Genomic DNA, 12796 nt, shown 5'->3' on the forward strand with positions numbered 1-12796 from the left:
CTAAGTGAAAATACTTTTTTCAACACAATTTTGAATAAAACAAAAGTTAAAGCCACGTATAATCAGGGTAAGTTCCAAAAGTAATACAATTAAATGCATCGCGTCGCTCTTATTGGTCGGAATGGGATCGAACCACTTGGAGTAGGTGGGGGGGGGGGAGGGGACGCTAAACTTTGCCGAAAAACTGGTCTCAGTGCTCTCCAAGCTGTGAAAGCGGCAGGACGTCAGTTATTGTAAACCTCAGCGCGCCAACCGTGTCACAAAAAAAATGGAATCGACGATCGAGCAGCGTTACGCGATTACTAAGTTTTGTGCTAAATTGAAAAAATCTTTTGAGGAGACTAACAAAATGATTCGTGAGGCTTACGGGGACTCTGCCCTATCCTACTCACAAGTTTCGAGTTGGTTAAAGGTCTTTAAGGAGGGCCGGGAAGAGGCTCAAGAAGAACAACGCTCTGGGCGGCAGTCAACAAGGAAAACCCGACAACAAGGTGGCTCGTGTTCGACAATTGTTGGAATCTGACCGTCGATTGAGTATCAAGATGGTTGCCAATGATCTAAGCTTGTCGTCCACCGTTGTGTTTTACATAGTTACTGAAGGTTTAGTGATGAGGAAAGTGTGAGCCAAGTTCGTGCGCAAGGTGTTTGCCACAAAGCGCGAGAGTCCGCGAGTATTGTCCTGTGTTAGACAATTTATTGATCCCAACCGCGCTCTCAACTTGTAAGCGTGATTGTCAATTGCAAAACATGCATTGAAACATCGGACATTTGAGTAGTACACTGGAGGAGGGAATAGATTGGTGATGGAGAGCAGGTGGAGAGCGGGATCGCTTGCGGATCGGAACCGTTGACGTCGAGTTAGAAACGGTATAAACATTTTTATACTGTAGAATAATGAGTCTAGGGAGAATATTGTGTGCAAAGGGTCGGAAGATGAGTGGAGAGAGTTTTGAAGGGGCCTGTGCGCTGGTTTTGGATTTGGTAAACAATATTAAAGACTAATGAATATTTAAATTCCATCACCTGAATTAAAATCGATAGATTTTTCGCTTGAATAGTATACGAGTTTGTAACGCTATGAATAAACCAGCCGAATTTTTTTCTTAATGACGTAAGAACTGATGTGTTAAGTATTACTGCTACCTACTTACCAATAGACATCGTGCATACTCGTAGTAATTTATAATGAAAGATCTACGCTCACTGTTACTGTATATTTTCAGTCAATTCGACCAAAAAAACACCTCTGCAATCATTAAATAAATATAACTAAATTGTTCATATATATATATCATTACGTTTCACTTCACAGTGAAATTATTCCACAAATTCAGATCCCAAGGTATTGCAACAAATATGGTTTACCTAGAGAATACCTTGAGAGAGTTGATTTGTAATTTTAATATTTCTTTGAGATTTATTTTTCAAATTTGGAAAAAAACTTTAATAAATCAAATGGCGCGGCAAAACATGCATGAAAATAACCATTTTTTCAGTTGAAAGTCACAAAAAACTTTTAACTTGAAACAATAATGTTTTATTTGCATTTGGATTACAAATTTGGGAGAGAAATTTAATAAAATATAAGAAGCTTGTCGCTGTGATATTTTTTTATCATAAAAATTGAAGGAATGGATGTTTTGTGAGTAGGAATAGAAGATTTAAACTGAAATATATTATTTCTATGCCTTGACTCTGATTACACGTTGATATACTCTGCCAAGATTTAGTTAAATGGACATGAAAAGTTGAATTTGTCACCCTATTGATTTACGTATTCCAAATTTGGTTGGATATTTACACTGAAAAATATTGTTATATTTACGTTGAATTGGAAACAGTTTGAAATATTTGCAAGAAAGAGCCTCGGCGAATTCCTCTAAGATTTGCCAAATGCGCCGTTTAAGCTCACCTGGTGCATAGGATACGTGAGGAAGGTCTCGAGGCATCGACCTTGGCATGCTGGCTTGTTCTCGAGGCGAGTGAGTAACGCGGCGAATGGCGGGGACTGCTTGCACTCGGTGAGCACCTGTAGACTGTAGTGGTGGTTCCTCACGTACTCTTGATAGATGCTCAGCATCGGGAGAAGCATGTCGAAAAGATCTCCTGGAATAGATGGCATGTCTCAAACAATGAACTGCGTTTCCTTAAAGAGGAGGTTTGGTCGTGAAGGAAGAGGCAAAATCGTGAGATATGGAAAGGGGCGAAAGCGATGAATATCACCACAGGATGTACTTGTTAAACAAAAGTAAATTATCAGGTGCGTGCATCTACGGTTCATTCAAGTGTACATCCACAGTTTACAGAAGATCTTTCTCTATTACTGTTCATCTCTTAATGCACATTTAAGTAGTTTAATAACCAATGCAATTATTCATTCAATGCACCGTAATTATTTTTGTATTTGCAAAAAAATGAAACACAGAATGATGCTATTAAAAATGCACACATAAAAATGGTTTTAATGGATTTTGCAAGCTCTTCACACTCCTCATCCTGGGCAGACGTCTTACTTCATTGACGTTTCTCTTCAAGGATTTCAGTACACAATTCTTTATTTGGTTTTCAAAAGTGCATTCATCTGTTTTTTTATCTAATCAGATTTTCAAATTGCTGCATTTCATATTTTGCATGGGAAACATAATCAGTGGAAATTGAACAAATATTTAAATTTAATTACGAGGTAGCTTTAATTGAAAAACGAAATCATTTAATTTCATCTCGATCCAATAAAGATGATTCATTATTGCTTCACTCGCTCAAGTGCTTTCAGGGTTATTTTATAGGAATTGCCTAGTCCACTGCGGTCCACTGTGTTACATTAAAAAAATGGAGGCCATCACACTATTCCCCACACGTTAATTTCAAATGTGAGTGGTATTGTCTTATACTCGAATAATAGCAAATATGCATTCTCAATAATGTTTTTAGAATGCATGCACATAAATGAGATCATGTTTACGCGGGTAGTCTGAAAAGTTTCCAACCTAACCCATTGACAAGCCATTTCTTCTTCAAATTTGTTTTTATTTTTCAAAATGATTTCAAATTCAAGTCTAAATACTTTTTCCAGCGATACTCTTTAATTTTTTAAGCCTTTCAAACAATCGTTGACGTCTTTCTTCGCAAAACAGCCGTTTACGCATGTGACAACCTCCTCGTCCAATAAAAATCTCGGTCCTCCAAGCGAAACTGAAAGGTTAGAAAACTCGACGAAGTCGCTGGGAAGGAGGGAGGGGATACTCGACTATATCTGGTGAATATGGTGAGTGGTTCAATACGAAAATACACCAATTCGAAACAGGTTCAATACACCAATTCGAAACAGAATTCGTGAATATTAGCCAAAACGACCCCCGAAACGTCGTTACTTCTCTAGTAAGAGACCCCCCTTGACCAGGCCAGGCACACCACGTATTGGCACCATTGGCCTCAGTAGCAGTTAAAGCCATTCTATTTCTAGAGTTAACCTGAACTTTCAAAGTGCTGGAATATTTCTATTGCACACTATGGAGAGTAAATATGAAGTTCATATACCTAAGAATTTATTGTATTCATGGAATTACGAGGTTTTTTATATAATTATATATATATATATATATATATATATATATATATATTTGTGTGTGTAATTCAAAATTTATAATTGTCCGGAATTCTGTCTACTTGTTGAAATATTTTGAGAAAATGAACGCATTGAAGAAAAAAATGCAATAAGAAACACCGGGTAAGTATAGAATAAAAAATATTATCTTCTCTATGATTAAGTAATGAATCTTTGTTAAATCACTTATTATGTACTGGTCGAGGGAAAAAAACATTTTTAGTCTATGATAATACGATATAAAATTTACTTTACGTTAGAAACAGTCTTACATTCTAAAATGCACTTGATTAGTTATCTTTGCCCAAAAAACAGACAAAATAAAACATTTTGTCAGTGTTTTCGGCTAAGGTAACTAATCAAATGCATTATAGAATGTAAGACTGTTTCAAGCGCTCTCATGAAATAGCATCCTAATATCTATCTCTAGGTCTCACGTCGACATTTAAAGTCTATGGTCACTAGTTAATCAATTTGTAAGAGCACAGCTTAAATTTTCCAGCAGAAAATTGAGAGAATATCACTGACGGGATGAAATCCGCAGTAATAGTGAAATATGTATTCCTAACACTGCTGAAAAAGGACTCATATTTTCAAAAACATAATTACATCGGAAAAAAAGCAATCAAGAGAATAAACTGATGACTTGTGGTGAAAACCTCCTCTCCAGAAACTACAATTACGTAAATTCGTTATCTTTAGCATGAAACTTTGAAATTAAAGTGCTTTACGAATACACATTTGGAAAATAAATAAATATTAAGATTTCGCGATTCATTTGAATGAAGCCGAAAAAACATATTCAGGCGTTCTAAAAAAAATAAATATTCTGCGCCATTTTGCACCGTGCAGTAGACATGCGTGCCTGCGTTCTGGGACGCTGAAAGCTTTTACGTGGTCGTGGGGGCCCTTACTATAAATGATAACGTTGTCTCGAGAGAATGCAGTAAAAAATCCCTCCGAGAATCGCGAATACATTCGCCGAGTTTGGAGTATATTTAAGCTGGAAAAATCTGAAAAGATCCCGTTCCACTCCTCCCATACCCCTCCACGCGTGGCAAGCGACTGCCGGCGAGTCGAAGCAATCCGGGCTAGGGCAGGTTAAGGACGCGGAGCGGTGAGGTGAAGTAACACAGGAGTGGGGCAGGGGCTCCCTTGATGGTAAATGGAAGGCTCAGGGTGAAGGTGTAGGTTAGGAAGGGGAGTAACGAGGTTTCCACGGAGGTTTAGGGAGGGGTAATGCGTTTATGAATAAACGAGGTTAATTAGCGCGCGGCATGAAGTGGGTATGGGAGGAAAAGGGTATTGAAAAGGGTTCTGACGGAGGGGGGGGCACGGAGGGAGTGAGAGGAAGGAGAGTTGGGAAGGAAGGACCCAGAAACGCTCGAGGATTGGATCGATGCAAGGCACAGCGAAAGGAATGCGTGAGGAAGAGGGGATGTGAGAGAGAGAAGATTCAAGTTGGTTGAGGGAGAGGACTAGAGAGGGATAAGGGATTTATAATGTGAGGGAAATGGTACAAGTTTCTCACTAAAAAGTCTATTCTTCCACGTCGAGGAACGCTGAGAGGAGTTCATGGTTAAAAGCTATAAGGCTCCTCAATTATATCCAATGAAACGGGTCCCTGTTGGAAAATTATCCACCTCTCAAAGATTAGATGCTGACATCTAGAAATAAACGAGTATCGGGGAAGGATAATGTTTATTTAGGAGCAAAATAATTAATTTATGTAAACATTGGAGTTATAAATGCACTGTTAAATATTTGTATAAATTAAATGATTTAGTCCATTATTATTTGTATTTTTGTGCCCTGCAAGCCCCTAAGGTGTGTGGCAGGGGGTGAATTCACACCAGACCATTTTTACCCCTACCGCGCTCGCTATGATGCTTTCTCATCCCTTATTATCTGTGGAAAAAATGACATCTTAAATCTATCTCTCAAATTTAATGGGCATGATCTCGCCTACCGTGGTACGATAGGGGCAATATTATATCTTCAATGACAACATTTTCAACATCACTGCTAAAGAGACATCCTTGTAATTTATGTAAGAATTTTAATCTGTAATTTAACCTTCGCTCAATGAGTAATTCCCAGCCTAGCTATTCTTATATTGTTTATACGCTGCTATGTTTGTCATAACAACGTTTTAAAAATCTAGCTCCTCTACGCTGCACGCAATCCAATTTGGCAATCGATTCAACTTCGTGAGGATCCCAAACTCTAGCATCATATTGTAAATGAGGCCTAACCAGCCAAAGACAACATTTTCCTTCAACATTCTTCACATTTATCCAGTGCTCTTCTAATAAATACTAATTTTTTCTTAACTTGTCCCCCGTATATGGTTCATCCAAGAGAGGTCGTGAGTGAGGGTAATTTGTCTTTAAAATGCCTAAGTTTTTTAATCCAGCCTACACGATCCATATATGTCTTCCTGATACATTAGGCGTTCGAGAGGGAATTGCTCTTTTTCCAAAAATTCACAACCATGCACTTTTTTCAGTTAAATTAAGAAAAATTATGATATTAGGTAAGGAAAGAGAGTGTTTCGGTCGTCGCTTGGTGAAAATATTTTACCTCCATTGCATTAAAAGGCACGAAAAGAGGAAAGGCTAAAGTACAGCGTCGAAACATGGTCATTGAGACGAAGGGATAGGTGAGGCTTTTGATATGTAGGTGTGGAGAAGGATGGAGAAGGTTAAGCGGGCAGAGAGGAAAACAAATGAGGAAGTGCTAGGTATGGTGGGCGAGGAGAGGGGATTGTCGGGAGAAATCATGAGGAGGCAGGATAAATGGATGCAAAGCATTCTGATTGACCATAGGATGCTGAAGAGTTTGATAGAGGAGAGAATGTTTGATATTTGGTGATTTCGTACCCTGCAAGCCACCACTAGGATGTGTGGTAGGGGGTGAATACACACCACACTCACTTTGACCCAAAAATGACCCTACCGCAATCAGTAGCCCTGATTCCAATCATGATCCCTTATTGTTCGAGGAAAAAATGACATCTTAAATTTATCTTTTAAACAATGGATATCAGATTTTATTGATGTAATCCCTCCTTCCGTAGTACGATGTAATAATACTGCATTAATACGATATAATAATATATTTAAAATACGATGTACGAGGGTAGGCTGAAAACTAATGCACACATGCTTGTAGACCGCAGACAAAATGACCTTCAGAAGCAATCCTGGTGGCATGTGGAAGTAACATTCCCCATCAAAATGCGTGCGCAGGTTTGAGGTCGTAATAATAAATTTTAAAAATTGCTGCCGGAGACTACGTTCCAATTTATGCAATAGATTTAATCTCTAATTTAATACTATGCAAACGAGGAAGGGGAAAGAAAAGAATAGGGATGTTGGACGGAATAAAGAAAGGAAGAAAATGTGCGGAATTAAAGAGGGAAGATAGAGTCGGTTGTTGCAAGCAAATGTATCATTGTATCGTTTTCTAGGCCTATCATTTTTTTAGCCTATCAAAAACATTTCTTAAACGGTAGAACACCTTTAATCGTAATAATAATACTAATGAAAGAATAACAAAATTCAATGTTCATATATTATTTATTAGACCAACCAGCGATTTATCGTAGTGTGCTAATACCAAGTTTGGGTATCAAGTACCAAGATAATGGCACACTGTGTTGAAACCATGGCCGGTGTATTCATTGAATTAAACGTTTTATTGAAATTTACTCTCATTTTATGACAATGGAAAAGTAAAGCCGGCTGGGAAAAGTGCCGAAAGATTGATTTAAAATTAGTATTGATTCGCGTTAAGGAGAGGGACAAATGGATAATGGAAGACGTGACCAAGTACAGAGGAGGTATGCCTCGCCGTAATCAGGCAAAGTAGCTTAAATCGATGAATGCGAGACGCGTAGCGAGGCCCGTCTCATTTGCATTAGATCGCGCAGGTAGGTGATTAACGTTGGGTAGGGAGGGGGAAGGGGGGATAGGGTATTGGGAGGAGATGAATTCAAGCGTTGACATAATCCCACAATCAGCGGCGGGCGCCGAAGGGGCCAAACAGTAGTACACGACACATTCCAAGCGCAGTGGGGGGAGGGGGGGGGTGGCAGACGTCAGCCACTCGGCAATGGAAATTCAAAAGGAGACAGAAAAGCTGATCCTATGGGAGGACCACACACTTAAATACACGCACGCATCAACGTGATGTACAAGGGTCATCCGGAAAGTAGTACCCGTTCGTGCCGCATGAAGTGCTGACGACGCGAGTAGCCGCTGGACGAGGTCAGATAGCTTCAGTGGCTTGTCTGCCTTCTCTGAGCCAAGTTGCGTGACGCTAGCATTGCCTGTGTTGTTTCTGTGATTGTTTACAATGTTTAAAAAAATTGAGAACGCCGCCAGTTGTGAAGTGAGGGCAGTGATTAAATTCCTCAATGCAAGAAACGTTCGCCCATGTGATATTCATCGCCAATTAAAGGAGGTGTATGGAGACAATGTAATGGACGAGTCGTCTGTTCGGCGGTGGTGCCGCAACTTCAACATGGGGAGGGGGAACACACACGACGATGAGCGTTCGGGGAGACCGTCTGTCATTACAGACCAACTGGTGAGCTCAGTTGACGAATTCGTGAGGAACGATCGGCGCGTCACAATTGATGACATCTGTGAGCATTTTCCCAATGTTTCTCGAACAATTGTTCATGAAATTGTTAAACACCATCTGCATTATGCAAAAATTTGTGCAAGATGGGTCCCTCGCGTATCTCAATGAGCTGGCGGCGAAGGACTATGCAGCAGGAATACAGAAACTTGTCACACGTTATGACAAATGCCTTAATTTGCTTAGAGATTATGTTGAGAAGTAGTTTAAAGTATCCTCTTTCAAATAAAATTTTTTATGTTTGTTAATATTTACTTTTGTGTCTTTATTTCACGAACGGGTACTACTTTCCGGATGACCCTCGTAGTATGGAGCGAAACCTATATGAAGGACGTAAAATAAAATCCTGGGCACCACCGGGAGCAAAGCATGAATTACCTCAATGTCTCCAAGCATCCCTGGATGGGTGAGCGTTAATTGAAAGGTGTGGACATAGATTTGGACAGGGCTTTTCAGCGATTAAATTCGGTGGGATGCACTGGCTGCGACTATCGTATTTGGTTCAGAATCCAAAATATATCCTAAATATAATAGTTCTTGTCTCTCTGTTTCTGTGACTTAATACTCATAATCCGAGTGGAAAATAAAAGCTGGCTTAAGAACTCCTGAATATTAGTGGTGAATGCTGCTAAAAGCAGGGGTGGGGTTTGACAGGCGAAAAGGTTGTCTGTTGCTAATAGTGTCACATGGTCTGGGTGACTCCGGAGCTCCGTGTTGTCAGAATACCTTACACGGCACACCTAATCTGGGGCCAAAGTTATGTGTCAGCCATCAGTAGCATACAAGGAACACAGGGTGTGGGTTCATATGGTCCACCGGAGCCTTGGTTTCTCCCTTGTACATAAGCTACATGCACAACTGACATGCGACAAGGTGATTAACTAGGTGTGCAAGAATCACCATGAAAGGAAGGTGGAGATGAATGGAGTTTGAATAGAGTGGCAGGCGCGGACTTCAGGCTCTCACGTATCGTGAGCCAAGAAAAAAGAAAAACTTGACTGTAATCATTCAGATATGTATCTAATTTTATGTGCGTGTTCCGATCGGCGAGTAGAAGGTGAACTGAATGAACTTAAGCTCTGAACTCACCTGCATTTAATTGTTCCAATGATTTCAATTCAGCATGAAATTTCAATATTTTGTTCACCGCTCCCCTTAAGGCAAAGGCTGAAAATATTTGAGTGGTATGCTTCAATTTGCCATCATACATGGCAATATTGGATTGGAATCTTCCATGCAGAACATTTATGATGCCAAGGACGAAATTTTCTCAGTCGGATCTCATACACTGGACGAGCCCTCAAAACCAGACCTTACTAAAGCAAACAAGAAGTTTCATAATCAATTATATTAACGGTCCAAAATATATATATATATATTTACCCGCCTACCGCAACTTTCAAGTGAACAAACAGGTATATGCACCTCAGAACACAAGCCATTATTGGAAATATTTTACTTGAACACGTGACGAGGAGTCTAAACTGCAATTTCCAATAAAAAAATTGCATCATCAACATGCCATAATGATTCATGTTACGTTTCATTCATTGTTTTTAATTTTTTTGGAATCAAATAGTTTTATTCATATATTAAACCTATCTGCGCTATATCCCAAATACCCTGAAGGCGTATCCAAGATGAGGTGTAACTAAGGTAAAATTCTCCATAACCTTTCACTCGAAAATTCCCCCATTACGCATTTGATGAAGGTGCTTGGTTGGGTATCTGTGGGAATACTAAGATTAAGTCACCAGGAACCAGATGGTTCGTAGGGAAACAATAAGGGCTTGAGCTTAAAAATAGGAGAAAGCGGCTCACGGAATTTAAATGAGGGGGAGGGAAGGAAAGGCCATGAATGCGATGCCGTCCAATTGATTGCCTGGATGACTCATTCCGTGAATTTGATTTCATTCTGCGGGAAAGTAAGAAGTTTGAAATTGGGAGAGTTTGGAGGAGAAATATGCTAATGCTGGGTTGCGCAAGAAAAGGCGATAATTAGACAAAAATGAGTGGGGTGGAAGCGGGACCGTGTTCTGGTTGACCAACCGTGGGATATCTCTCTCTGGGGAGAAACTTGGGAATCGGGAGACTTGCGTTTCCCTTGGGCCACGTCAATGCTTCAGAATATTACTTTATTAAGTACACAAATAAGAAAAACAATCAATCAGGGAACTGATTCAAGGAGGCAACATCACATAAGGTACTATGGAGGTTTCAAGATGGGCCTGGCTTCCAGTTTTAGGAAACACTTTTGGTTTTAAAGAAACTCAAAACAAATATATTATTTATTTTCTTGAAAATAATTTAGAGCACCTGCTGTTCCTCTAGCATAAAACCATCTGAAGTTTACCGCCTCTGGATTGGCGATCAAATTCAAACTGAACATGTTGTTGAACTTCACTTGTAGGAAAAAAAGGTTATATGATTTTAATTATTTAAAAAATTATCCCCTCTTCAGAACTTATCCAGATCCGCTACAGTTGGAAATTTACGCCAGAGTGGTGATAGGTCATAGACACGTGATGGGTCATAGTGATAAATTGTACATGCTTGATACGTAAAAGTGGGCGCTTCATATAGGAAAGAAGGGTCAAAACACAAACGTAAGAAAAAGACTGAATTTACCACATTAGAGTTCATTTCTGAAAGGTAATTCACTTTTTAGAAAATCATGATACATGATTCATGTGTAGGCAATTTAATGACATGTTTATTATACAGAGATAATGATGTTTTAGATTCAGATTCCTTTTGAACGAGTCAATGAAAATGTATGAGAATTAAGGCTGTGCCAATTATTTTGTACACAATAATTTTTCAATAAATATAAACTGATAAAGATCACTTGAGCACTCAAGTTGATATTTAGCTAAATTCATTTCGATCACGGGTACTGAAATGACAGGTTTAAACGCTTTAATGCAATGCGCCTTCATACTTAAATGCTTACATCGACCATCCAACGTTTTGACAACCTCACTGCTTTTTGTGATTCATTTAATTCACTCCGAGTCTTCATCCACTAACACTACTAATTATTTATCTTAAGGAGGTAAGCAGGTTTTGATACACAACCAGTCTAATGTATTTTTGAATAATTTTATAAACCTTTTATGCACTATTCTGCAAAAAAAATTCTCTAAACCTAGAGACAAACAAAGTCTATTCCTAGCAAAAGAGTCCTATATTGTACCTTATTTTAAACATACTATATGCCTACAAATTAATGCTCTCCTACTGATTAGATGGTGCACGTCACTAAGATAATGTCCCGTCCTCGGACAAGTTTAATATTATGACTTTTTCTGAAGAGCTGAAGAGGAGCTAATTCCAAACGTTTCCATCAAAATAGTATACAGGGTGCAGCGCTTTAATAAGGACACATTTCAATTTGAATTTCCCACCATATCGTAGTTCCACTGGAGGTCGCCATTGGCGTTCTCGAAAGCAATAGGCATCTAGTAAACAGTCATAACCTCAAAATGGCCGAGATGTTACGTACAAGTGCGGAGTACAATCGAAGAGCCGCTATTATCGAAAGTGTTCGCACCGGCCGTTATATTTCGAAATAGTTCGATTCTTCTGGTACCCCAGATCAACTATTTACGATATTGTGGCCAAGTATAATGATTCGGAGAAGTCTGTGGAAGGTTTTGCTAACCCGGTGAGGAAATCTCATTCGAGAAAACGCGTGCTTGTCCGGATTTAAGCACCGCACCCTGTTTATCAACGGAATAGCAACTAAATATTTGAATGAGAAATGGCTGAACATATATTTTCAAATTCAAAAATTATTTACAACTTTCTTCCAATCAGATGCCACAGTTTAATTTCTATATCTCTTTATGTATGAATAACTATACCCCCGAAATTAACAATAGGGTCTGATGCTTTGGCCTGTCTCTTCACGTTGCAAACAAAATGCAAAACGTTTGTTCAATAAGCTCTTCTTGAATATAGACTAATTAATTTAAGTATTGCTAAAACATATTTGGAAATCTCAGGGGGCATAATACATGACGATAGTTATATAGTTATTTGATTACTTAAACTGCATTCCATTTATTTTATAGATATTATGTGTCCTCTAAATTGGAGCAGCCACTTTAGATTGGCTTAAAAATTTATCTAATTTATAGGGACATAGAATAATAATAATAAAATATGTAACCAAATTGTAAAATCTTTAAAAAAATATATTTCCAGAAGCACACAATTCTTCAAGGTAATCAGTTATATCTTACCACCATTCACGCTCCATTAATCCAAATTTTGCAATGTTTTTTGTATTTTTTACTACCCTCAAGCCACCGCTAGGGTGTACGCCAGGAGATGAATACCGACCAGACTAATTTTGATCCGAATATTTTTACCCCTAACGCGTTAGGATAACATTTTTCTGATCTCTTATCGTTCGTTGGAAAAAATGGCATCTCAAATATTTCTATTCTATACTTAATCTCTCTAATTTTATGGACATGACCTTATCAATTTATTCAAGAGATTGAATCTGTAATATTTAACCTTCGCACCGTGAGTGAT

General features: G+C 38.7%; 1 protein-coding gene across 3 annotated transcripts in view; it reads right to left on the minus strand.

Annotated features, from left to right (window-relative positions):
• The window catches only part of LOC139694977 (ras-specific guanine nucleotide-releasing factor 1-like), a 612331-nt gene that overhangs the window by 82925 nt on the left and 516610 nt on the right, over nucleotides 1-12796 (minus strand). For all 3 annotated transcript variants that reach the window (XM_071593533.1, XM_071593532.1, XM_071593531.1), the window contains exon 7: nucleotides 1913-2106. In XM_071593533.1, the coding sequence (XP_071449634.1) occupies nucleotides 1913-2106 (194 nt within the window). The remainder of the gene's footprint in view (nucleotides 1-1912; nucleotides 2107-12796) is intronic.

The sequence above is a fragment of the Hetaerina americana genome, unplaced genomic scaffold (genome assembly GCF_022747635.1).
Source record: "Hetaerina americana unplaced genomic scaffold, ioHetAmer1.1.p SCAF_6, whole genome shotgun sequence".
Taxonomy (NCBI): domain Eukaryota; kingdom Metazoa; phylum Arthropoda; class Insecta; order Odonata; family Calopterygidae; genus Hetaerina; species Hetaerina americana.